The 27,680-nt window shown below is 47.0% G+C and overlaps 1 protein-coding gene across 1 annotated transcript in view; it reads right to left on the minus strand.

Annotated features, from left to right (window-relative positions):
• The window catches only part of TACC3 (transforming acidic coiled-coil containing protein 3), a 45,492-nt gene extending 18,974 nt beyond the window's left edge, over positions 1 to 26,518 (minus strand). The window contains exons 1-5 of the mRNA XM_069744895.1: positions 26,421 to 26,518; positions 7,554 to 7,716; positions 7,336 to 7,472; positions 5,091 to 6,524; positions 4,489 to 4,549 (exon numbers count right to left, since the gene is read on the minus strand). Coding sequence (XP_069600996.1) covers positions 4,489 to 4,549; positions 5,091 to 6,524; positions 7,336 to 7,472; positions 7,554 to 7,715 — 1,794 coding nt within the window. The 5' untranslated portion in view covers position 7,716; positions 26,421 to 26,518. The remainder of the gene's footprint in view (positions 1 to 4,488; positions 4,550 to 5,090; positions 6,525 to 7,335; positions 7,473 to 7,553; positions 7,717 to 26,420) is intronic.
• Positions 26,519 to 27,680: the final 1,162 nt, after the last annotated feature.

Here is a 27,680-nt window from a genome sequence, read left to right on the forward strand (position 1 = left end):
ATGAAGAGGCACCACTAACCAAACCACCATGTAGGAAGAGGTGCCACTAACCAAACACCATGAAGGGAGAGGCACCACAAACCAAACCACCATGAAGGGAGAGGCACCACTAACCAAACACTATGGAGAAAGGCACCACTAACCAAACACCATGAAGGAAGATGCACCACTAACCAAACCACCATGAAGGAAGATGCACCACTAACCAAACCACCATGAAGGAAGAGGCACCACTAACCAAACACCATCAAGACAAAGGAGATCTCCAAACAAGTCAGGGACAAAGTTGTTGATAAGTACAAGTCAGGGTTGAGTTATATAAAAACATCCAGTGTCTGATGATTCCCCAGAGCACCATCAAATGGAAAGAACATGGTACAACAACAATCCTGTCAAAAGAGGGCCGCCCACCAAACTCTCAGCCTGGACAAGGAGGGCATATGTGCACATGTTCAGGATTTTTCGCGTTTTTTGGCCGTTTTCCTTAATAAAAACACATTAAAAAAAGCATACACATGCATCATATCATTTAGAATGCATTCTGCAATTTGTGCGTTTTCTGCAAAAAAAAAAAAACGCATCGTGGTAAAAAAAAAAGCAGCATGTTCATTAATTTTGCAGATTTCTCGTTTTTCCCACTATTTAATGCATTGGGAAGCTACAGAAAAAAAAAAGAAAAAAAAAAAAAAAAAAAAAAAAAAAAAAAAAAAATCGCATGCGGATTCCTGGCAGAAATGTCCGTTTTTTGTCAGGAAATTTCTGTAAGAAATCCTTAACGTGTGCACATACCCTGAAGGAGCTGCAGAGTTCCCAAGCAGAGACTGGAGTATCTGTCCGTACGACCACAATAAGCCGTACACTCCACAGAGGTGGCCTTTATGAAAGAGTGGGCAGAAAAAAAGCCTTTACACACGCAAATTGTAAAGCTCGTTTTGAGTTTGCCAAAAGACATATGGAAGACTGCCCTAAATGTATGGAGGAAGGTGATGCAGTTAGATCAGACCAAAATTGAACTCTCGCCACTAAAGGTAAATAATATGATGGGCTCCAAACAGACACCGCTCATCACCCCCAAGAACAACATCCCTATAGTGAAACACGGTGGTAGCAGCCTCGTTCTGTGGGGGATGTTTTTTTTTGTTGGTTTTTTTTTTTTTTTACAGCAGGGTCAAGGAAATTGGTATGAGTCGACAAGAAAGGGGTGGTGGTGGTGGTGGTGGGGGGGGTGTGGATGGTGCAAAATACAGGGATATTCTTGAGCAAAACCTTTCAGTCTGTCTGTTTTGATACTGGGACGGAGGTTCACCTTCCTACAAGACAATGACCCAAAGCTTGCCGGTAAAGCAACACTTGGGTGGTTTAAGGTGAAACGTGTAAATGTTTTGGAGTGGCCTAGTCACAGCCAAGATCTTAATCCATTGGAGAATCTGAGTTCGGACTTGAAGATTGCTGTTCACCAGAAGAAACCATCTGACTTGAAGGAGCTGGTGCAGTTTTGCATTGAGGAATAGGTAAAAGTCCCAGTGGCAAGATGTGGAAAGCTCAGGCTTATCAAAAGCGACTTGCCGCTGTAATTGCTGTACTAGGAGGCTCTACAAAGTACTGACTTTAGGGTGTGAATACTTATGCACTCTAAAGTATTCAATTATTTTGTTCCATTTGCTTCACACACAAAAAAAAAATTAAAAATTCAGGTGTAGACGAACTTATGCAATCCCTCAACAAAAATAAAAAATAAAAAATTAAATAAATAAAATTCCAGGTTGGGAGGTAGCAAAATATGGAAATGCCATTGGGTGAATACTTTTGCAAGCTACTGTACACAGGACAATGAAATGAGATGGACACAAGTAATAGACAAGAAATTTCTATATGGACGGAGTGTGCAAAAACTATTAAGCCCAGTACTCACTGAGAAACTGCCACAATTGACACGTTTCGCATGGGCTACCTCAGGGGGGATGTTGCAGTGAACTGTACAATCTCCTATGAAGCCCAGTCTGTTGGGGGACGATGATCTATTCTATACAGAACAGTCTCACCACTAAAGGGGTTGTCCAGGACTTTTCTAACTATGGTCCTAAAAAAATTTAAAAGCTACCTGCCTGCTCTACCTGGCGCTGGCTCAGGATCACCATTTGCTCCCGTTCTACATCAACACAGGAGCTTCTTCTGGGCTGCTCTGCTGACGGCACGAGACTGCCGACATCATGCCGAGTGACAGCCAAGTTCCTGCAGTCAGGCACTGAGGGGCGACTGTCCGTCGGCATGACATTAGCAGTCAGTAGAAGAAGCCGCTGCTCGTCTCTGACCGCTTTTTGGTGGCAGAGATCGGTGCCATCAGATTAACAGCAGCATGTAAGTGGTCAAACAGTGGACAGCCCTTTTAAACCATTTAAATGCTGATGTTAATCTAATGGCAGTATTTAAAGGACTATTTAATTTTATTTTTTTAAGACTTTTTTGCTCTCGTTAAAAATGAATGTTTGGGTGCAAAATATTTTTGCAATTGGTTTACATTAAAACTTTTGCACGGTTGGGCTTTTACAGGTTTTGTTTTTCTGCACCTCTCCGCTTGGATGTGGTCCGTGATCATAAATCAGCCAAGAGGACTTCAGACAAAAGTTAACAAACTTCCCCTCAAACCATCATAGCGCCCCCCTGACCGCTTCAGTTAACCCTTTCTGCAGCCAGCAATAGAGAGCACAACACAGTACTGTATATCAGAGTATAAGCCGAGATTTTCAGCCCATTTTTTAGGCTGAAAGTGCCCCTCTCGGCTTATACTCGAGTCATTGTCCCAGGGGGGGCGGCAGAGAAGGGGGAGTGGCAGGAGTCGGCAGCTGTCACATCATACTCACCCCCTCCTGGCACAGTCTCTGCACTTCCCTGCTTCTCAGATGGTCTCCAGCGGTCACGTGGTACCACTCATTAAAGTAATGAATATGCACACGACTCCACTCCCATAGGTGTGGAGCACATATTCATTACTTTAATGAGCAGTACCATGTGACCGCTCAGCACTGGAAGGAGCTGCTGCTCCGGGACAACGGATAAGCAGGGACGTGCAGAGACTGCGCCAGGAGGACGAGCCATGATATGATCACCTGTCCCCGTTCCACCACCGCGCTCCGTCTTCCGTGTCCTCTGGCTGTGACGTTCAGGTCAGAAGGCGCAATGATGTGGTTAGTGCGCGCCGCCCTCTGCCTGAACAGTCACTGCACAGAGACAGAAGACAGCGGTGCATGGCAGTGGAACAGGTGAATATCGCAAGTGCCGGGGGCCTGAGTCAGCGGCGACTCCGGCACCTGCCCCTATAGCATAGCTCGCTGGTGTCCCCGCCTGCTCAGGACACCGTCACCTGGCCCCAGTGACAAGAGGTTAACCGGTATGTCTTTTTTTTTTTTTTAAATCGCAGGAGCATATGGGCATATTATTCTATGGAGCATCTTATAAGGCCATTATTAACCTTTGTGAAGAATTATATGGGGCGTATTTTGTATGGAGCATCTTATGGAGCCCATCATAAACTGTATGGAGCATTATATGGGGCTCCTGATTCAATATGGATATTCAAAAACACGTAAAATACTGATGTCTCAATTAATTTTACTTTTATTGGCATCTATTTTTGTTTTTGAAATTTACCGGTAGCTGCTGCATTTCCCACCCTAGGCTTATACTCGAGTCAATAAGTTCTTCCAGTTTTTTGTGGCAAAATTAGGGGTCTCTGCTTATACTCGAGTATATACGGTAACGGTAGTAAAAAAAAAAATAAAAAAAAATAAAACAAGCTGTGTGCATAAGATTTCTGAAATCTCAGACTTTGCTGGTACCATAAAATGCAGCTGAAAACTTGCATTAAAAGTTTGCATTTTTTGGAGCATTTTAAGTGTGAACTTAATTACCACTAATGTTCACATATCACTAGGACCACTACCCAATCCCAGGAATCAACCATTATCCCCAAGTAAAGCTGATGTTATCCTTTGCTGGGTTGAGCTCAAAATCAGCCTCCTTCCCCCTCTGGCAGCTGATCATGTAATCCCTTCTAGCTCTGTAGTACAAGACTTCTCAGCCTTGGCGTACTATAGAGACCCTGCTCCAGTCATGACAAGCAGGTCTTTCAGCAGCGGCTGTTCTGAGGTGAGTGCTCATTTGGAGGCTCTTTGCGTTAGAGTTTAGAAGTGCAGCTAGTCGGACGGCTGTATCTGACCGGCCTCATGTTGATGATCTGAACTGTAAATCTTCAGGAGCACCCTGCCACCTAACAAGCATGAAGCCGGCAGGCAATGGAGCAATGCGCTCAGGAACAAAGAAGAACAAACAAATCAATTTGATATTAGTCGATTGGCCGCAGCGGTCACACAAATATTAAGATATTGTTACTTTCAGTATGTGCATGGGCCGTGAGTGAAGGCAATGAAGCAGCAAGGATTTAACAAGGTGAAGTCATTGTTAGATGAAGTAGAAATGAAGACTTCTCACCTTGTTCTCCTGTGTGACGTCTCCAGTCTTCTCTTCAGCTGCACCCACCTCCTCGACAGTTCTACAATACAGAAGCAAGACTTGAGTTGTGACTGTACTCAAGCAGAAATGACTAGAGATGTTTCCCATGACATCTTCTGCGTAAACCCTGAAGACCACAGAGAAGATCTCTGCCCTCTCAGCTGTGGCAGACTTCTTGGTGGAACGCACCAGCGTACAAGACGGTGTAGACCCGATAGGTCAATAATGCATATAGTGATCTGCAGACATGTCAGTTAGTAAATACGTTGAACAATTCTTGGACTTTTGCTGTTCCTCCTGTCCTTTTTTCAGTCTTTTCCAGATAGGAGAAAGGAGGAACAGCACAAGGCTCACTGGGACAAGTATTTACCAAGACAGAGGTTAGGAAAGCCTGTAGGTCTGCTTTATGAGAATTTACTTGCGATTTGTTAAATGTAGGAACCACCAGAGACTTTTACCCAGATACAGTGCTTCTCCTAACTAGGAGAGGCACTGTATCAAGACCCAAGTTTAAACCAAGGTTTACCAGTGATCCCCTCCTCCCTTCAGATCTCCTACATAGTCTAATTCAAAGATCTTACGTCTCAATGTTTCCTGATGCATCGTCGTCATCCTTCTTACTCGACTCCTCCACAGCTTCACCAGTGTCTGCCTTCGGTGGACTGTCCTCTTCCTTCACACATGGTGCATCACCGGCAGCTTTCACCGCTTTGGGGGAGCCGGCAATCTTTGTCCCTCCGCTTCCGAACGGATTGAAGTTGGGGTCGTCAAACTTGTCCCAGTCAAAGTTGTAAGATGCTTTGGGAACGATGACGTCGCCTTCAGGCTCTGACGGCTGAGGAGGAGCTTGTTCTTTAGGTTTCTCTGGCACGGCTACTTTGGGAGCAACTTTCTTAGCCAACGGTTTGACACCAAGACGCTTCCCCAACAATTTGGGCGGTGGCTTTTTGACAGTAGCATCACCTCCTCCAAAGTCAAACTCCAGTTTCAACGGCTCACCTTTAGGATTATCTCCATTTTCAGAATCTGGATTCTTAGGGGAATTTTGAACTTTTGACCCGCCAGTATTAAATGGATCAATACAATCAATTTGGTCAGGGTCAAATTTGTAGGTGGCTTTTGGGAGTGGGGGAGAATTTGGAACATCGGGTGGTGATGTATCGTCACCTGCGCTATTAGGGTTTTGTACCACTCCTGCAGCAATGGTGTCCATACTAACAGATTCTGCCTCTTCTGTAGGACTGCCATCTACAGCTTCATCTGCTGCCATACGTGTTGGCTCCTCAGGGGCGGGATTAGACTCAGTCAGAGGTACTGTATCATCTAGAGAAGATTTACTGGACACCTCAACACTTCCAGGGCGGAGCTGTACAATGACCGGAGAATCTGGATTTAATTGGGTAGCCCCCAATAAAGACATAGTTTGATCAGCAAGAGTAGTGTCAATAGGAGTCTCCCACATACTTTTCACCTCCAGGTCTGGCAAACGCTCAGCGAGGACACCGGCCGCAGGCTCAGCGAGGACAACGGCCGCAGGCTCAGCGAGGACAACGGCCGCAGGCTCAGCGAGGACAACGGCCGCAGGCTCAGCGAGGACACCGGCAGCAGGCTCAGCGAGGACACCGGCAGCAGGCTCAGCGAGGACACCGGCAGCAGGCTCAGCGAGGACACCGGCAGCAGGCTCAGCGAGGACACCGGCAGCAGGCTCAGCGAGGACACCGGCAGCAGGCTCAGCGAGGACACCGGCCGCAGGCTCAGCGAGGACACCGGCCGCAGGCTCAGCGAGGACACCGGCCGCAGGCTCAGCGAGGACACCGGCCGCAGGCTCAGCGAGGACACCGGCCGCAGGCTCAGCTTTCATAGGTGAATTCACCATTTTATTCCCACTTGTGAATGGATTGATATCCCCTAGGTTGTCAAAATCAATCGTGTATGCTCCCATGCTCATCAATTGAATCTCATCTTCAGGAAGGGTGGTGGGCTCACTTGTAATATTAGAATCTCCCGAAATCAAACTGCAAATGGAAATAAATATTAATCGGTAATGAGCAATAAATGCCCCATTAACATAATGCATAGAATATTTTCTTGATAGTTTTACAAAACCACCACAATGATGCACACCGTAATTCACCATCTTTAAAGGGGTTGTTCACTATGTTGAAATCAGTGGCCAATCCTTAGGGCATCAATATCAGATCATTTGGGGGGAGGGGAGGGTGCCCGACACGGTATCCTCACCAATCTGCTGTTACGAGCTCCAGAATAGGGCGTCGAGCTGCAGTACCTGACAACAACCACCAGTCTCCGATGCGGTACCACGGTACAGTCAGCCGCCACAGTACTAGTGACCAGCTGATCGGTCAGGGTGCCACGTTTTAGTCCGCCACTGAGCTGATATTGATAATGTATGATATGACTTAATATCAGTCCAGGACAACTCCCTTAAAAAAAAAAAAAACCCAGACTAAATACCACCGTGACCAGTGTTTGCCATTATCCAACCCTATAGCAGTTTATGACAGTCCTAGTAACGACAAAATCGGATGACAAGTGTTATGAGTCACTTTAGCTTTTTTTTTTTTTAGTAAATTGGGAATCAAAACCTGGGCAAGCAACCTCACAGAACCCATATAGTGCCCAAGTACAGCATCCTGGAGCCCCGGGAGCATCTGACAAGCCATCACTGATCTTACTACTGCAGCCTTTCAATTCCGGAACATCATATAGGAGGTCGGACTATCTAAAGGGATGTTGTGATATTTATGACAGGAAGTGAAGGAACCATCGACCAGCACAACAGCTAATGTTCTAGTGGAAACTCACTGGCTGGAGGAGAGGTGCAGCTGCTCCAGTGCCTGAGCGCAGTCGTCCAGCGTGAACATGCCGTCCTGCTTGTTGGCCATGCTCGGAGTTACAATCCTGTGAGTCTGTGGATCCCTCATCGGCGTCTGAAACGTCACCTAAAAACCACAAGCACACGGTGAAACATGTGGCAGTAGACGACGCTTCCTGTGCTCGCCGGCCGCGCACACCCAGCATACCTTCATGCCTTTCACCGCACTCTTTGGAGGCAGATTATCCCTCTGTGAAGGACGCAGGATGGAGGGGCGGCCGGTGCCCGGAGGAGGGGTGAACAGGAAGTCGCACGGCTCTGCTGCTATGTCGCACCCAAAATTTTCATCATTTAATATCTGCAGACTCATCCTACAGGGAAACAAAGGACGGGGGTGAGAAGGCCATCGGCAAAACAGTCACCTACCGGAACCCCATCATGCAGTTTAGGCCCCTTTCACACTTTTTCGCCATCAGTTGCAATCAGTAGAATTTTGAAAAAAAAAAAAAAAAAACCCGGATCCAGCGACTAATGCTGCCGGATCCGGTTTTTCTTATAGACTTGTATTAGCGATGGATTGCAATGGATGGCCTCATGTTTCATTAGTCGTTCGCGGGATGCGCCGAAAATGGTTTGTCCGGCAGCCGGAGACAACGCACAAAGTAACATTTGTGGCCGTCAAAAAAAAAAAAAAAAAAAAAAAAAAACGGAGGGCGACAGATCCGTCACAGTCTGCTCGAATGGAAACCTATGGGCACCGGATTCCGTATTTTTTTTTTTTTTTTTTTAAACTGAGCATGCACCGATTATTTTAGGATCCAATTAGCCAGATAAGCTAGTCATATCCAGCAAAAAAACGGATCCGTCGCGTTAGTGTTTCACAATCTGTGACGGATCCGTTTTTTGAAAATTTGACGGATTGTGACAGATGGCAAAAAAATTTCAGCCGTCAAGGTTTCAGCGCCGTCAATTTTTCAGAGCTGAAATCCTGATCTGTGCATGCACCACCTATGGTGCCATTTTATTGAATTCTTGCACACAATATTAAAAAAAAAAAAAAAAAAAAAGAAGGAGGCAGGTCAGTGACCTGTACAATAAGGAGGCCGATGGTGGTGAGGGGGCAGAGAACCAGAAGACCCTGCTCCTATGCCACAAAACACGGAAATTTTATTAAAACTTCAGAAAGTGAATATTCAGCAGCCACTGAGCAGATCCCTTCACATCAGATATTAAATGAATCAGCATCACAGCACCATTACAGCCGTGCCTTTACTTTATAGGGCTACATCCTGCTGACAGGTTCTCTAAAGATTGTTGGTACTCACAGTAAAATCTGTTTCTCGTAGTCTTCATTGGCACAAGCACAGAATCATAGGATAGCTTGCTGCCACCTGTAGGCTGATACTATCATTACATTCTAAATGAAAATTGGCTCCTCCCCAGCAGACTATATCTCACCTGCCAGCCTCAGGCTTCCTAAGTTCAGTGACAAAGCAGTAGAAGAGGGAACAAACAAAAAAAAAACAATTAAACCCACAAAAAATTACACCCACAGAGGAAAACAAAGATGCATGCCCAAACTGGTAACTAAGGGTTCGTGCCGTGTCCTCCAATGAAAACTATTTAGAAAAATTTTTTATGTCAAGTACCACAAATGATAATATCCAGGCCACTTCATTGGGAGACAAAAACGGGACGTCCTAAAGCGGTCCCTGGGGTGGCAAAAATTAATAATATACTGTTAATACCAAATCCTCCACTCTTGCTCAGTCGGAAGACTGAGCAACTGCAGTCTGGATGCAAGTCTTGGCAAGAAGATTTTGCAAAGAAGCAAAAGGTGTGGACCCTGTAAAACTTGGAGGAGTTATGTACTGATGACCAAGTAGCTGCTTTACAGAGTTGCTGAACCAAAGCCTGGTGACAAATCGCCCAGGAAGCCCCCACCGACCGCCTAGAGTGTGCCTTAACCCTTAAGAGGAGTCAGCCTGGCCTTCGCCTTTTATGCCTTAATGATGGCAGTTCTAAATCCAACGAGCAATAGTTACCTTCGAAGCGGCCAGTCCCCTGCGAGGGCCTTCTGGTGTGAAAAACAAGGAGTCAAACCTAAATGGAGCAGTGGTTGATAGATGTCAGGGCTGTTCAGTGGCATTTCATTTATGCAAAGCCTTCTCGAACTGATGAGAAAGTGCAGGGCAAAATGAAGGCAAGACAATGTCCTCGTTACCGTGAAGAGCCGAAACCACCCTTATCTGTTGCAGGCAAGGTAAGAGCTTGACAAGAAAGCTGCAAGATCCGATACTCTCCTAACAGCTGTGATAGCTATAAGGAGAGCTACCTTATAAGCAAGATGAAGCTCAGAAATCTGAGGGGCTCAAAAAGTGGAGCCTGAAGGGCCTCCAACACTAGGTTAAGGTCCCACTGCTTGAGGGGGAGGTGGAAGATAATCGCATGCTAGACTTGCATAACGAAGTGTCCTTACCTGAGCTTTACAGGCATATCTCCCTGAAATATAAACAGCCAAGGCTGACCCTTGAAAGAACTAAAAGCCAACCCTGACTCAGCTCAACTGCAAGAAGGAGAGCAGAACAGGCAGAGAAAAACACATTGGATAAATTCCAGAAGATTCACACCAGTAGGTTTTCCCAAGTGTGGTGATATGCGCAATGAGGAGGGCTTCTATGCCCCGATCATGATTTGGATGACTGACAAACCTGCTGCCCTCAGAATAGTGGCTTCAACAGCCATGTCATTAAATTGATAGAATAAGTTCTGATGGAAGAATGGACCCAGAGACAGAAGATCTGGACGGTGAGGAAGAGTCAAAGGGACATCTGCCAAAAGGTTGATCACATCCACATACCAGTAACTCCTAGGCCAGTCTGGTGTGATGAGGATAACTAGAATCCCCTCTTCATTTACTTTGAGAAGTCAGGAAAGAAGAGGGAAAAGGAGGAAATGGGTAAGGAAGGGAGACTCGAGACAAGGGAATCGCCAATGTGTCAACTGCAACTGCCTGAGGATCCCAAGATCTTGTGACAAATCCTTGTACCTTGTGGTTTAATCTTGATGTCAACAGGTCCACATCTGGTGTGTCCCACTGACAACAAATCTGCTCTAAAAACCTCCTGCATCTAGAAGCTCAAGAAATCTCACGTCCAGTTGTCCACTCCAAGTCTATGAATAGCTGAGATCAGAGGAACCTTGTACTCAGCCCATTTCAGCATCTCTGCCACCTCTGAAATAACAGATAGATTCCACATCGCTCTTTGACTGTTCATATAGGCCACTGCTGTGGCATTGTCTGACTGAATCCTGATGGGCAATCCTAGAACCAGGTGTTGCCAATGTAGAAGAGCCAGACTGATGGCTCTGAGCTCCAATACATTGATCTGAAGGAGTCTCTCCTTCCAGGATCCCCGAAATAACAAGTGAAGGAAGACAGCCGAGCCATCTGATAAGGCCGACATCCGTGGTCAGGATCTGCCATTGGGTGAGGCGGAAGGAGCAACCCTGGATTAATAGGGGCAAAGTCAACCACCACCTGAGAAACTGGTGCCAGCAAAGTGGAAGGAGGACTGGACGGTCTAGAGATTGTATCGACCTCCCCCAAAAGGCCAACAGTGTGTTCGGTAAAGGCCTTGAATTAAATTGTGCAAACAGGACTGCCACGATCATTGCCATCATTTTCCCCAAGACTCATGCAAAACCAGAGAGCATGTTTCTGGACCCTTCAGAATTTGGACAGAGGATGGCAGTGCTAGCCTTTTCTCCTCTGAAAGGAAGAGTGATGCTTGAACTGTGTTGAATATGATCCCTAGAAACCAAAGCCGCTGTGTTGGAATTAACACAGACTTTGTCTTGATTCCCTGGAACAATTCGGATGGGTCATCAACAGGGCAATCTGCAAAGCGAATAAATCATTGATGAGTCAGAAAGATAGGTTCATGAAGATTAGGCTACGTTCACATTAGCGTTTTGCGGGGCTGCGTCAGGCGCAGCCGCGGCGACGCATGCACCATGCGCCCCTATATTTAACATGGGGGGCGCATGGACATGCGTTGTCTTGCGTTTTGTGAAGCACGCGTTTTTTGGCGCAACAGAAAACGCTGCATGATGCAGTTTTTTCTGCGCCAAAAATCATGAATAAAAAATGAACGCATGCGTCACAAAAAGCTGCGTTTTGAAAGCGTTTTTTGCATGCGTTGCGTCGCCGACGCAGCACCGCACAACGCAAATGTGAACGTAGCCTTAGCCATCCTGAATATGGAGGACAAACTCCCTGCCTCTGTGGATGCTGCGAATGACCGGAGTGACTCCATCCTGAAGTGACGTAGCTGCAGCCATTTGTTCAGCAGTCTTACATCCAGAATGGGTCGTACTGAACCATCCTTTTTGGGGAGGACAAATGTGTTTGAGTAGAACCCTCTGATGATTAATCCTGCTTGAATCAGGGATGCTATGGCTTGATTGGCTCTTATAATGGGGGAACGAGATTTGAAAAAAAAAACAGAAAAGTGACAAATTATACTGTAGCCAGAGGAGACTACCACTATGACCCATAAATCGCTAACTGCCCCCAGCCATGCCTCCCTCAAGAGGCCATCCAACCACGAAGAATCCCCAAGTGGGAGGCTCCTGTCAGACGTTAACTTCCTCTACTGCCTCTGGGGGGCTTACCACTCAAACAGAGGGAACACACGATGGGACTAAATTTAAAAGGATGATCTTCTTGACCTCTGGGAGACTGGGTCTGACCAGACTGCCAGAATCCACCAATGCTGGAAACTATTGAGGGGCAGAAATGCAAAGCACCCAGGCTTTGAAATAGACAGCTGGGTCTGGCCTGGGGGAACCACGGTGCTTCTGACATCCGTGGAATCAGCAATGACCTTGTCCAATTTAGTTCCAGACCTAGTCACGCGCTTGACTCTCCTAAGGAAACATGTTTTAGTGGAGGACAGGGTGGGATCATCTAACATCACCTCTAGAGAACTAGAGAGGAGTCAGACACCAGACCATCTCCCTCATCTTCTCCTGATTGTTCCACTCCTGGTTTTGGCTTAAACATACTGACCAAATACTGAGGGTGTGACCGTGGCCTAACATAGGCTCTAAGCTGGATCTAGCTAGAGTCTGAGGGTTGAGGGAAGAGTACTTCCTAAGAGGGGGAGAAAGATCGTGGACTTCTTCCAGAGAGGGAGACCTGGAGGATGAGGTAAAGTGAGGCCGCTCAGATATCGGGCAAGACTGGCCATACGGGCAGGAGGGTCCGACTCACAGCAGCAGTCGGAGCTCCCAAGGCAGCAGCCACCATTGTCAAACGCTCCACAACAGTAACTAGTGTCCTTGACAAACTGGTTAGTTCAGCTACTGACGGAGCTAGATTACAAGCCCAAGCACATGGGGCTATACTCTTCTCCCATTACAGAGGTCCCTTGAGCAGGCACAAGCAGTGAGGGAGGCAGAGGAGTACAGGAGATATAGTAGGCCATCGATTAGCCTGTAATGTTCTTCAAAGGGCAAACATACATGAGTGACTAGTGCGGGCTGCGCCGATGGGCCTGCATAGTCTTCTCTGGACCCCAAAATTATAAGAGCGGGGAAAAACGACAGTGAGCAGTGCTTTAAGAAAAGTTGCTGAGGAGAACCAAATACCAGCCTCAGATGTCAACAGTCTACTCTGTCCATGGTTTCAGAAGAGAACTGCTGTGTCGCTTGTGTCTGTTGCTCTCTGGTGACAGGCAAAAGCAGGACGGCGCATGCAAGGATCCCACAGCTGCAGCAATGCCAGCTGCACAGAACCGCTGCGCCAGGGCAGCCAACACCACCACGCCATCCACCCCACCTAACCCAGGTCATCGCATGACCCCAGCATGGAGAGTCGAGGGTGATACATGGAGAGCAGACTGAAACGGCATGCTGTACAGCAAGAAATTACTAGAGCGCTCAGCAGCACTGAACTCAGCCGTTGATAGGACTCGGCAACCAGGCATCACAGGCCCGAACCTCTCCTCGCTGGACCTACCCTCCCAAACTACCTTAAGCGGAGGAGGTGAAACAGTGAGGAAAGGGGGTGGGGGAGAGGTGATCTCAGCTGTCCCAAAGATCCTAAATCCAACGTTCTGTTCCATGCTACACATACGCACTATGTGGGGTGGGTGGGCAGGCAGGCAGTAGCTGGCGTATGGGCCACCTCCCCTGTACCAAACCACTGACAGTACCAAGGTAGTCCAGTTCAGCTATACTGACGAGAAGGTCCAGATTGCACAATTACAGCCTGCACTCTGCGTCTCTACGTGGGTGAAACAGATTTAAGAAACATGTTATAGGGATCAACCAAAGGTACACCGTAACCATCTACTACAGAAACAAATAGTATGCATACAAAGAAATCACCATAAAAATGACAAGAATGTCTGATACAGCAAGATACATGCAAACGTAAGTGAAATACGTACGCTACTCACCTGGTAGCAGTGTTTTTTCAGGAGCCATGACAGCACAACGAGAGAGGGGATCCGCCCTTCAGGGACAGGAAACCTCAGACATAAAAGGGCGGCACCTCACTCACCCGCCAGTTGGTTTACAGAGTATGAAAGGACCTTCTAGGTTAGTAGCACATAAACAATATTAATATATGGTACAATTCACCCAGTGAATAAACTTAGGAATTTTCTAAAGGAAGTGTTGAACCCATAAACAAAGAGGGTAGGGAATATAAGGGTGCTGTCATGGCTCCTGAAAAAACACTGCTACCAGGTGAGTAGCGTACGTATTTATTCAGTCGCCATGACAGCACAACGAGAGACTTTCAGAGAAGTGAAAAGGTGACTAGGGAGGGATAATAGCTTCCAGCACCCTTCTCCCAAACGTGAGGTCGGAGGAGCCACCTAGATCTAATCTATAGTGTCTAAGAAAGGTGGATGGAGAAGACCATGTGGCCGCCTTACAGATGTCCTCAATCGATACTTCTGCTCTCTCAGCCCAGGATGTGGCTACCGCACGAGTGGAGTGAGCCTTTATACCTTCTGGAATCTCCACGCCACCTGCGGTATAAGCAAGAGATATCGCCTCCCTAATCCATCTGGCTAGGGTATTTTTTGACACTCTAAGTCCCTTCCTAACCCCCTGGTAGGATAAAAATAATGCGTGGTCTTTTTTCCAGGTGTCTGTTACTGAAATGTATTTAAGAAGGCACCTACGTACGTCCAAACAATGAAATCTCTGCTCCTTATTGTTAGAGGGATTAGGACAAAATGAAGGTAGGATCACCTCCTGGGATCTATGAAATTTTGAGGCAACCTTTGGAAGATAAAGAGGGTCAGGCCTCATCACCACTCTATCTTCCAAAAATTGCATATATGGACGTTGCCTGGATAATGCCTGAAGATCACTAACCCTTCTTGCCGATGTAAGAGCAACTAAGAGGGCTGTTTTGACCGACAGGATCTTGATCGGGACAGAGTCAATAGGCTCGAACGGAGCTTGTGTTAGAGCTGAGAGCACAAGATTTAGGTCCCATGGAACTATTCTCTGTTTAACAACCGGCCTGGATCTGGTGACCGCTTTGAAAAACCTTGTTATCCAGTGATTACTGGCTATATTGGAATTATATAGTGCCCCTAGAGCTGAAACCTGAACTCTAAGGGTGCTGGTGGCTAAGCCTAACTCTAGGCCCTTCTGTAAAAATTCTAGGATCTGAGCAATATCAGGTTTTTGATCGATTTGTGCTCCTGAACTTGATAGGAACTTCCTCCATACCCTAACATAAATGCTAGTCGTGGAGGCTTTCCTACTTTTAAGTAGAGTATTTACAAGATTCTGGGAGAATCCCTTTCCTTTCAGAAGTGACCTCTCAAGTTCCACGCTGTCAGGTGCAAGTTGGTTACTCGTGGATGGAAGACTGGACCCTGGGAAAGGAGGTCCGGTATTTCTGGGAGGATCCATGGTTGGGAAATGGACATGCTTCTCAACCATGGGAACCAAGACCTTCTGGGCCAGAATGGGGCTATTAAAACCACTCGGGCTCCGTCTTCGCGAATTTTCCTCAGAACTATAGGAATGAGATTCAGAGGAGGGAAAGCGTAGGCGAGATTGAAATTCCAGGGGATCAGAAGAGCGTCGACTGCGTACGGGTTGTCCCTTGGGTCTAGGGAACAGAATTGATGGAGTTTCTTGTTTCCTCGACTGGCAAACAGATCTATCTCTGGACATCCCCACAACCGCACGATCTGATTGAAGACAGCCGGTTTTAGAGACCAGTCCCCTTGTCTGAGCTCGTTGCGGCTTAAGTAATCGGCCATGGTATTTAGATTTCCCTTTATATGAAGGGCCGTAAGGGAGAGCAGGTGATTTTCGGCCATCTGAAAGATATGATTTGTAACGTTCATTAATGACCTAGACCGTGTACCTCCTTGGTGGTTCACATAAGCAACGGTCACCTGGTTGTCAGAGAGTATCCTAACATGTCTACCCTGCAGAGGTATAAGGAACCTATCTAAGGCGCGTTCCACCGCCATCAATTCCTTCAGATTGGAGGACGTGTCTCGCTCAGAATGGGACCACAGACCCTGAATGCAATTGCCCTCCCAGTGTGCTCCCCACCCCGTGGGGCTAGCATCCGTTGTTATTACCCGTGATATATGATATGTCCAAGGTACCCCTTTACGCAGATTAGGGATGTGTGTCCACCACCTTAGTGAACCCGTGGCTTCTACAGATAGGGAAAATTTTTTGTCAAGGTTAGCGCCCAGACGCTGAAAATTATGCAGAACATCCCATTGCAGAGCCCTGGAGTGAAACTGTGCCCACATCACCGCCGGAAAACAAGAAGTAAGTGAACCTAAGAGTGACATAGCACTTCTTAGGGAAACTACGGGATTACTAATTGCCCTGGAGGCCAGCCGGTGAATAGTATCAACTTTTGAGTCTGGCAGGCGACATTCCTGCTGAGCTGAATCCACAGTAAGACCCAAGAACTGCTGTGATGTTGAGGGCTGAAGACGCGACTTTTTGAGATTGATAATCCATCCTAAGTTGTGTAACGCCGCCATCACTTTTCCCAACTGTTCTTTACAGTGTACCTCTGAGCGCCCAACGATCAATAAATCATCCAGATAGGGAATTATTAGTATATTTTGCTCATGAAGGTGTGCCATAACCTCCACCATAATCTTAGTGAACACCCGAGGTGCGACTGCAACACCAAAGGGGAGTGCCCGATATTGAAAGTGCTCCACTGTGCCGGCAAGAGAAATCGCCACCCTGAGAAAGCGCTGATGAGTTGCATGTATCGGGACATGATAATAGGCGTCTTTCAGATCTAAGACAACCATGAAGCAATTGTGAAAAAGAAGCTTTATTGCCGACTTCACAGATTCCATTTTAAAGGATGGGACCAGCAGGAATACATTCAGGCCCTTCAGATTGATGATGGTACGATAAGATCCATCTGGCTTCTTTACCAGGAATAAAGGGGAGTAAAACCCCGTACCTTGTTCCTCCGTAGGTACTTTAACGAGAACCCCCTTTTTTTGGAGATCTCGAACCTCTGACTCCAACGCCAACTGTTCTGCGGGAGAAGAACGGATAGGAGTTAATTTGAATTTTTCCAGGGGGGTATGGTGGAATTGGAACTTTAGCCCCTCTTTAATGATACTGAGTATCCATGGACTATTGGTGATTTTTACCCAGGCTGGGTAGAAGGCCAAAAGCCTACCGCCCACCTGGGCCGCCAGTCATTGATGCTTTTTAGAGTCTCTAGAAGAGTTAAACATGTAACCTCTACCTCTTCCCCTGTAAGAGTTGTATCTGGTCGATTCTCTATTTGAATCCCTGTCCGATCTTCGGCGATATGGCCCTCCTCTATTATAGTCCCGTCTATAGAAGGGTCTTGCTAGGAGAGGGAATCGCTTCTTACTGTCACCTGCTTTTTCTAGAAGCTCATCCAGCACTGGGCCAAACAAATGAACCCCCTCACAGGGGATGCCACATAGTTTTGATCTGGCCTGCAAGTCTCCTGGCCAGCATTTTATCCAAAGAGCCCTACGGGCCGCATTGGACAGTGCTGATGACCTTGCCGCTAGCCTAACAGAATCGGCTGACGCATCCGCAAGGAAGGCTGCTGCATCCTGAATCATAGACATAGATGATAGGATCTCGCTCCTAGGAACCTTATCCTTGAGCTGGTTTTCTAGATTACCCAGCCATACCATCAACGACCGGGCAGTGCAGGTGGCCGCAATCGCTGGTCTCAGGGAACCCGCTGATGTTTCCCAAGCTCCTTTAAGGAATACCTCAGCTTTCCTATCAAGCGGGTCTTTTAGGCTCCCCAGATCCTCAAACGGAAGAGACGTCTTTTTACATGCTTTAGCCACCGCCGCATCCAGTTTCGGGACCTTGTCCCAGGGGGAAGAAGCTTCTTCCTCAAAGGGATATCTTCTTTTGAACGCTGGTGGGAGAGACCCCTTCCTTTCGGGTTTTTTCCATTCTCTCGTAATCAGAGACTTAACTTTATCAACTACGGGAAATACTCTTCTGGATTTGCGATCTATGCCCTTAAACATTATATCCTGGATGGAACATTCCGCCTGGGTCTCCTCAATGCCCATAGTGCTATTGACAGCTTTGACTAAGCGGTTAACCCTGTCCAGTGATAGACAGGTTCGACTAGATTCCACGTCCTCTGATGATGATGACGGATGAGAATCCGAACTCACACCACCCGTGTCTGAATCTACATCCGAGGCTGGGGATAATATCTCCTTCCTCTTTTTTGAAACTGTCTTCTGAGACCTTATGGAATCTCTGACCTCCTGTCTAACCAGATCCCTAAGAGTAGACGTAAGGTCAGGGGTCTCGTCCTCAATTAATTGTTGAATGCAGATGCTGCACAATTTCTTTTTATGTCCATCCGGAAGAGGTTCCGTACAGATGGCACACTCTCTATGTTTGGATTTGGACACAGATTTCCTCCCCTAATAAGGAGAGAGGGAATACAAGGAGGGACAGCTATCAGAAATGTACTTTCACGAAGCTCACTTACCCATCCCTGCAGTGAATGGTACCGTGATCGGGGGGTCCTTCTTAGCCGGAGATTTCTTACGGCCAGAGGACTTAGTTGACTTCTGAGTTTCTTTGGCTCTACCAGCGCGACTACTGCCACTAGACCGCCGCTGGGAGCTGCTCAAAGGTTGTTCAGGTAACTGCTGCTGCTCACCGCCCAGCTGCGGTGTTCCTTCCAGAGACTCCATTCCAAGATGGTGGACAGGAACAATGTTGAGGCCTCAGTGCAGCGTTTAAATCCATCCCCCTGGGTACCACCCCCGGATGGGGGGTCAGCAGGGACATCCCTCGGTGCACCGCTAATTGGTACTGCCTCCGCTAGCGCCCGTAGAGCGCCAGACTCCCTGAGGCCAAAATCCCCCCCTGCGACGCCGGGCGCCGCCATTAGCCAGGATAAGACGCTACCGCGCATGCGCGGCCGCGTCATCGCCCCGCGCCGCACCCGCGTCATCAGGACACGCCCCTTCCGGACGCGGACGCGGTGCTGAGAGCAGACGCGCCGAGCAAGGACGGCAGCGCTCACCTAGCCACCGCAGACCCCAGCAGCAGCGGCGGACCGACCCCAGGAGCTCCGGCAGATGCGCACCATTGGGCCTCACGTACCAGGTGAACAGCGGCACCACAGAAGTCAAGCCCCCCGCTTAGGGCTGCTTCCTCCTGCTGTCACCTACACAGACAGTCCCCCTGCCGTGTGGTGCTTCCATCCCCCTGATCAGGCCGAGGTAGGGGACCCCCGCTACCTGCATCGGCCTGTCAGGAGTGGGATAGCTTCTATCTTCAACCCTCTTCTCTGGGCCTGTCTGAAGAGGTTCCACTGTCAGGGACAGGAAACCAACTGGCGGGTGAGTGAGGTGCCGCCCTTTTATGTCTGAGGTTTCCTGTCCCTGAAGGGCGGATCCCCTCTCTCGTTGTGCTGTCATGGCGACTGAATAAAGAGCGCACAATTACACCTTGTTGCCCTGAACACGGTCCAGCTGACAAGCAAAAAGACAGTTAGCACCTAACGAATAAAGCAGGTCTCATACCAACCTAGCCAAAACTGAGGGTGCCTCAGGCTGGCAGGCGACGTACAGTCTGCTAAGGAGGAGCCAGTTTTCATTTAGAAAGTAATAATAGCATCAGCCTCCAGGTGGCAGCAGACCATGCCATGGTTCTTTGTGTCCCCAAAACAAGCAGCAAAGATTTTTTTTTTTTTTATCCGATTACCCCTGTAACTGGAGCTGGTAAATTAGCCCCAGTTACAGTGGAAATTCAACCATCTGCCTGCATAACAGCTGGCCGGATCTCCCAGAAACCAGCAGTTCCTGCTCCTTCCTTAAACCCAATGATTGCAGGGATCAGAAGAGGAAGCGCTGTCAGCACCGCCTATTCTGTATCCACTTGTCTCCATATACACAGCGATCAGGAAGGAAGAGTCGGTAATAAACCATCTCTGCCCGACAGGCGGCTCCCCGCTCCTACAGCTCCACCACGGCAGCTGCTCTTCTATGCAGCGACTGTTTAGAAAGTCACTAGAGAAAAGCGTGGTCCGCACAGACAGCCATCATCTACGCGCAAATGGGAGGTAGATAAAGATGGGAGGTCTGCACAATACCGCCAACAAAGCCGTGTACAGAGGAGCTGGGGAACCACTATAAAGGTGTGCACAGGAGGCAACACATGGAACCCTGGAAACAATGTATGCAGGGGGAGGAGGTTCCCAACATAAGGAACAGTATATGCAAACAATGAGAAATGTATGTACACCACGACTGCAGAATAGTGAGTGCAGCTCTGGAGTATAATACAGGATGTAACTCAGGATCAGTAATGTAATGTATGTACACAGTGACTGCACCAGCAGAATAGTGAGTGCAGCTCTGGGGTATAATACAGGTTGTAACTCAGGATCAGTAATAAAATGTATGTACACAGTGACTGTACTAGCAGAATAGTGAGTACAGCTCTGGAGTATAATACAGGATGTAACTCAGGATCAGTAATGTATGTACACAGTGACTGCACCAGCAGAATAGTGAGTGCAGCTCTGGAGTATAATACAGGATGTAACTCAGGATCAGTAATGTAATGTATGTACACAGTGACTGCACCAGCAGAATAGTGAGTGCAGCTCTGGGGTATAATACAGGATGTAACTCAGGATCAGTAATGTAGTGTATGTACACAGTGACTGCACCAGCAGAATAGTGAGTGCAGCTCTGGAGTATAATACAGGATGTAACTCGGGATCAGTAATGTATGTACACAGTGACTGCACCAGCAGAATAGTGAGTGCAGCTCTGGAGTATAATACAGGATGTAACTCAGGATCAGTAATGTAATGTATGTACACAGTGACTGCACCAGCAGAATAGTGAGTGCAGCTCTGGAGTATAATACAGGATTTAACTCAGGATCAGTAATGTATGTACACAGTGACTGCACCAGCAGAATAGTGAGTGCAGCTCTGGAGTATAATACAGGATGTAACTCAGGATCAGTAATGTAATGTATGTACACAGTGACTGCACCAGCAGAATAGTGAGTGCAGCTCTGGGGTATAATACAGGATGTAACTCAGGATGAGTAATGTAATGTATGTACACAGTGACTGCACCAGCAGAATAGTGAGTGCAGCTCTGGAGTATAATACAGGATGTAACTCAGGATCAGTAATGTAATGTATGTACACAGTGACTGCACCAGCAGAATAGTGAGTGCAGCTCTGGAGTATAATACAGGATTTAACTCAGGATCAGTAACGTATGTACACAGTGACTGCACCAGCAGAATAGTGAGTGCAGCTCTGGAGTATAATACAGGATGTAACTCAGGATCAGTAATGTAATGTATGTACACAGTGACTGCACCAGCAGAATAGTGAGTGCAGCTCTGGAGTATAAAACAGGATTTAACTCAGGATCAGTAATGTATGTACACAGTGACTGCACCAGCAGAATAGTGAGTGCAGCTCTGGAGTATAATACAGGATGTAACTCAGGATCAGTAATGTAATGTATGTACACAGTGACTGCACCAGCAGAATAGTGAGTGCAGCTCTGGGGTATAATACAGGATGTAACTCAGGATGAGTAATGTAATGTATGTACACAGTGACTGCACCAGCAGAATAGTGAGTGCAGCTCTGGAGTATAATACAGGATGTAACGCAGGATCAGTAATGTATGTACACAGTGACTGCACCAGTAGAATAGTGAGCGCAGCTCTGGGGTATAATACAGGATGTAACTCAGGATCAGTAATGTAATGTATGTACACAGTGACTGCACCAGCAGAATAGTGAGCGCAGCTCTGGGGTATAATACAGGATGTAACTCAGGATCAGTAATGTAATGTATGTACACAGTGATTGCACCAGCAGAATAGTGAGCGCAGCTCTGGGGTATATTACAGGATGTAACTCAGGATCAGTAATGTAATGTAAGTACACAGTGACTGCACCAGCAGAATAGTGAGTGCAGCTCTGGGGTATAATACAGGATGTAACTCTGGATCAGTAATGTAATGTATGTACACAGTGATTGCACCAGCAGAATAGTGAGCGCAGCTCTGGGGTATAATACAGGATGTAACTCAGGATGAGTAATGTAATGTATGTACACAGTGACTGCACCAGCAGAATAGTGAGCGCAGCTCTGGAGTATAATACAGGATGTAACTCAGGATCAGTAATGTAATGTATGTACACAGTGACTGCACCAGCAGAATAGTGAGTGCAGCTCTGGGGTACAATACAGGATGTAACTCCGGATCAGTAATGTATGTACACAGTGACTGCACCAGCAGAATAGTGAGTGCAGCTCTGGGGTATAATACAGGATGTAACTCAGGATCAGTAATGTAATGTATGTACACTGACTGCACCAGCAGAATAGTGAGTGCAGCTCTGGGGTATAATACAGGATGTAACTCAGGATCAGTAATGTAATGTATGTACACAGTGATTGCACCAGCAGAATAGTGAGCGCAGCTCTGGGGTATAATACAGGATGTAACTCAGGATCAGTAATGTATGTACACAGTGATTGCACCAGCAGAATAGTGAGCGCAGCTCTGGGGTATAATACAGGATGTAACTCAGGATCAGTAATGTAATGTATGTACACAGTGATTGCACCAGCAGAATAGTGAGCGCAGCTCTGGGGTATAATACAGGAGGTAACTCAGGATCAGTAATGTAATGTAAGTACACAGTGACTGCACCAGCAGAATAGTGAGTGCAGCTCTGGAGTATAATACAGGATGTAACTCAGGATCAGTAATGTAATGTATGTACACAGTGATGGCACCAGCAGAATAGTGACTGCACCAGCAGAATAGTGAGCGCAGCTCTGGGGTATAATACAGGATGTAACTCTGGATCAGTAATGTAATGTATGTACACAGTGATTGCACCAGCAGAATAGTGAGCGCAGCTCTGGGGTATAATACAGGATGTAACTCAGGATCAGTAATGTATGTACACAGTGATTGCACCAGCAGAATAGTGAGCGCAGCTCTGGGGTATAATACAGGAGGTAACTCAGGATCAGTAATGTAATGTAAGTACACAGTGACTGCACCAGCAGAATAGTGAGTGCAGCTCTGGAGTATAATACAGGATGTAACTCAGGATCAGTAATGTAATGTATGTACACAGTGACGGCACCAGCAGAATAGTGACTGCACCAGCAGAATAGTGAGCGCAGCTCTGGGGTATAATACAGGATGTAACTCAGGATCAGTAATGTATGTACACAGTGATTGCACCAGCAGAATAGTGAGCGCAGCTCTGGGGTATAATACAGGAGGTAACTCAGGATCAGTAATGTAATGTAAGTACACAGTGACTGCACCAGAATAGTGAGTGCAGCTCTGGAGTATAATACAAACTGTAACTCAGGATCAGTAATGTAATGTATGTACACAGTGACTCCACCAGCAGAATAGTGAGTGCAGCTCTGGGGTATAATACAGGATGTAACTCAGGATCAGTAATGTAATGTATGTACACAGTGACTCCACCAGCAGAATAGTGAGTGCAGCTCTGGGGTATAATACAAACTGTAACTCAGGATCAGTAATGTAATGTATGTACACAGTGACTGCACCAGCAGAATAGTGAGTGCAGCTCTGGGGTATAATACAGGATGTAACTCAGGATCAGTAATGTAATGTATGTAAACAGTGACTGCACCAGCAGAATAGTGAGTGCAGCTCTGGGGTATAATACAGGATGTAACTCAGGATCAGTAATGTAATGTATGTACACAGTGACGGCACCAGCAGAATAGTGACTGCACCAGCAGAATAGTGAGCGCAGCTCTGGGGTATAATACAGGATGTAACTCAGGATCAGTAATGTATGTACACAGTGATTGCACCAGCAGAATAGTGAGCGCAGCTCTGGGGTATAATACAGGAGGTAACTCAGGATCAGTAATGTAATGTAAGTACACAGTGACTGCACCAGAATAGTGAGTGCAGCTCTGGAGTATAATACAAACTGTAACTCAGGATCAGTAATGTATGTACACAGTGACTCCACCAGCAGAATAGTGAGTGCAGCTCTGGGGTATAATACAAACTGTAACTCAGGATCAGTAATGTAATGTATGTACACAGTGACTCCACCAGCAGAATAGTGAGTGCAGCCCTGGAGTATAATACAGGAGGTAACTCAGGATCAGTAATGTAATGTATGTACACAGTGACTGCACCAGCAGAATAGTGAGTGCAGCTCTGGGGTATAATACAGGATGTAACTCAGGATCAGTAATGTAATGTATGTACACAGTGACTGCACCAGCAGAATAGTGAGTGCAGCTCTGGAGTATAATACAGGATGTAACTCAGGATCAGTAATGTAATGTATGTACACAGTGACTCCACCAGCAGAATAGTGAGTGCAGCTCTGGAGTATAATACAGGATGTAACTCAGGATCAGTAATGTAATGTATGTACACAGTGACTGCACCAGCAGAATACTGAGTGCAGCTCTGGGGTATAATACAGGATGTAACTCAGGATCAGTAATGTAATGTATGTACACAGTGACTGCACCAGCAGAATAGTGAGTGCAGCTCTGGAGTATAATACAGGATGTAACTCAGGATCAGTAATGTATGTACACAGTGACTGCACCAGCAGAATAGTGAGTACAGCTGTGGAGTATAATACAGGATGTAAGTCAGGATCAGTAATGTAATGTATGTACACAGTGACTGCACCAGCAGAATAGTGAGTGCAGCTCTGGAGTATAATACAGGATGTAACTCAGGATCAGTAATGTAATGTATGTACACAGTGACTGCACCAGCAGAATAGTGAGAGCAGCTCTGGGGTATAATACAGGATGTACCTCAGGATCAGTAATGTAATGTATGTACACAGTGACTGCACCAGCAGAATAGTGAGAGCAGCTCTGGGGTATAATACAGGATGTAACTCAGGATCAGTAATGTATGTACACAGTGACTGCACCAGCAGAATAGTGAGTGCAGCTCTGGAGTATAATACAGGAGGTAACTCAGGATCAGTAATGTAATGTATGTACACAGTGACTACACCAGCAGAATAGTGAGTGCAGCTCTGGGGTATAATACAGGATGTAACTCAGGATCAGTAATGTAATGTATGTACACAGTGACTGCACCAGCAGAATAGTGAGAGCAGCTCTGGGGTATAATACAGGATGTAACTCAGGATCAGTAATGTATGTACACAGTGACTGCACCAGCAGAATAGTGAGTGCAGCTCTGGAGTATAATACAGGAGGTAACTCAGGATCAGTAATGTAATGTATGTACACAGTGACTACACCAGCAGAATAGTGAGTGCAGCTCTGGAGTATAATACAGGATGTAACTCAGGATCAGTAATGTAATGTATGTACACAGTGACTGCACCAGCAGAATAGGGAGTGCAGCTCTGGGGTATAATACAGGATGTAACTCAGGATCAGTAATGTATGTACACAGTGACTGCACCAGCAGAATAGTGAGTGCAGCTCTGGAGTATAATACAGGAGGTAACTCAGGATCAGTAATGTAATGTATGTACACAGTGACTGCACCAGCAGAATAGTGAGAGCAGCTCTGGGGTATAATACAGGATGTAACTCAGGATCAGTAATGTATGTACACAGTGACTGCACCAGCAGAATAGTGAGTGCAGCTCTGGAGTATAATACAGGAGGTAACTCAGGATCAGTAATGTAATGTATGTACACAGTGACTACACCAGCAGAATAGTGAGTGCAGCTCTGGGGTATAATACAGGATGTAACTCAGGATCAGTAATGTATGTACACAGTGACTGCACCAGCAGAATAGTGAGTGCAGCTCTGGGGTATAATACAGGATGTAACTCAGGATCAGTAATGTAATGTATGTACACAGTGACTGCACCAGCAGAATAGTGAGAGCAGCTCTGGGGTATAATACAGGATGTAACTCAGGATCAGTAATGTATGTACACAGTGACTGCACCAGCAGAATAGTGAGTGCAGCTCTGGAGTATAATACAGGAGGTAACTCAGGATCAGTAATGTAATGTATGTACACAGTGACTGCACCAGCAGAATAGTGAGTGCAGCTCTGGAGTATAATACAGGATGTAACTCAGGATCAGTAATGTAATGTATGTACACAGTGACTGCACCAGCAGAATAGTGAGTGCAGCTCTGGAGTATAATACAGGATGTAACTCAGGATCAGTAATGTAATGTATGTACACAGTGACTGCACCAGCAGAATAGTGAGTGCAGCTCTGGGGTATAATACAGGATGTAACTCAGGATCAGTAATGTATGTACACAGTGACTGCACCAGCAGAATAGTGAGCGCAGCTCTGGGGTATAATACAGGATATCACCGTCCATAGAAGTGATATAGGGGGACACAGGCCTCGCATTAACACTATATAACGCTGCCGCACATTCGCTTCCCATGTACCGCTCACACAACGCCCCGCAGCCTCCCCGGCACCCGCGGTCACTCACAGCAGCACGTCCTCTCCGGCGCACATTACCTGCCGCGTCGCCCGGTGCCGCTATTTAACCCCACGTCTCGCTCTCCTCCGCCGTACACCGCGCTGCTGCAGAGTCTGTTTGAATTTCGACAATTCGCGGAATGTGACCAATCAGAAGCCAGGGAGGGTGAACATGTCATGACGCAAATACGAACCCACCAATCAGAGGTCAGGAAAGCGTTTCTGCTGACGTAGGCGCGGCGCTGACTCGGGAGCGAGCGTAGAAATCAGCGCATGCGTGCTGCTCGGTCAGAGGGCGCTATTTCTATAGTGACGTCATCCCTTGACAACAGGGCTGATATTTACAGCTGAGGCAAAAAAGCACTTTACGGTCAGAGAACTGTACTGTCGCGAAGTAATCACTGCCCACAACGCTGTGAAGTCACAGGGCAAAGCAGTGCAAGCAAAATCAGCTGGTGTCACGTGGTCATTAACCCCTTGAAGCCATGTTTCACATTTTTCCTCCATTCCTTTTTCAGTGTTCGCCTCAGGACAAGTTGTTTCCTGCGGGACGAGCTGTAGTGCAGAATGACGTCATTCATTTTGGAAATAGAATGTGCTGAAAAGGGAGAAAACAATCCAAGTGGGGGGACAGTGTAAAAAACAGCAATTTCTGTCTCTTCCGGGGGCAGCCGCTGAGGTCTTTCCAAAGTTACGTGTTTTTCTGCATTTTTTTTTACTACCAAAGAAATAGCAGAAAAAATAGTCTTCATTGGCGTAATCTGAGCAGAAACGTATTAATTCTTCTGTCAATAGAACTGGTTATTGGTGGTGATCGGTTGTAGCTTTAATTGTGTTAAGGTCCGTGTGACACCTTTTATTTAAAAAAAAAAGTGTAGAAGTGATAAAAAAAAAACAATACCGGACACCGGACTGAAGGCAGCGCTCACCTTCTCCAGACAATCATCCTTCCAGAAGTAGAATCCTTCGAAACAGTATTAAAGGGCTTCATCAGAGAAAATCACCCACCCCGTCCCATTCCCTTCTCCTGCCCCATCCCAATACCCAATCACACACCCCGTCCTATTCCTCCCCTCACCCACCTTGTCTCACCTTGTCCCATTCCCCCCCTTACCCACCCCGACCCATTCCCCCCCTCACCCACCCCGACCCATTCCCCCCCTCACCCACCCCGACCCATTCCCCCCCTCACCCACCCCGACCCATTCCCCCCTCACCCACCCCGACCCATTCCCCCCCTCACCCACCCCGACCCATTCCCCCCCTCACCCACCCCGACCCATTCCCCCCTCACCCACC

Source organism: Ranitomeya imitator, chromosome 1 (genome assembly GCF_032444005.1).
Source record: "Ranitomeya imitator isolate aRanImi1 chromosome 1, aRanImi1.pri, whole genome shotgun sequence".
In the NCBI taxonomy this organism is placed as follows: Eukaryota; Metazoa; Chordata; class Amphibia; order Anura; family Dendrobatidae; genus Ranitomeya; species Ranitomeya imitator.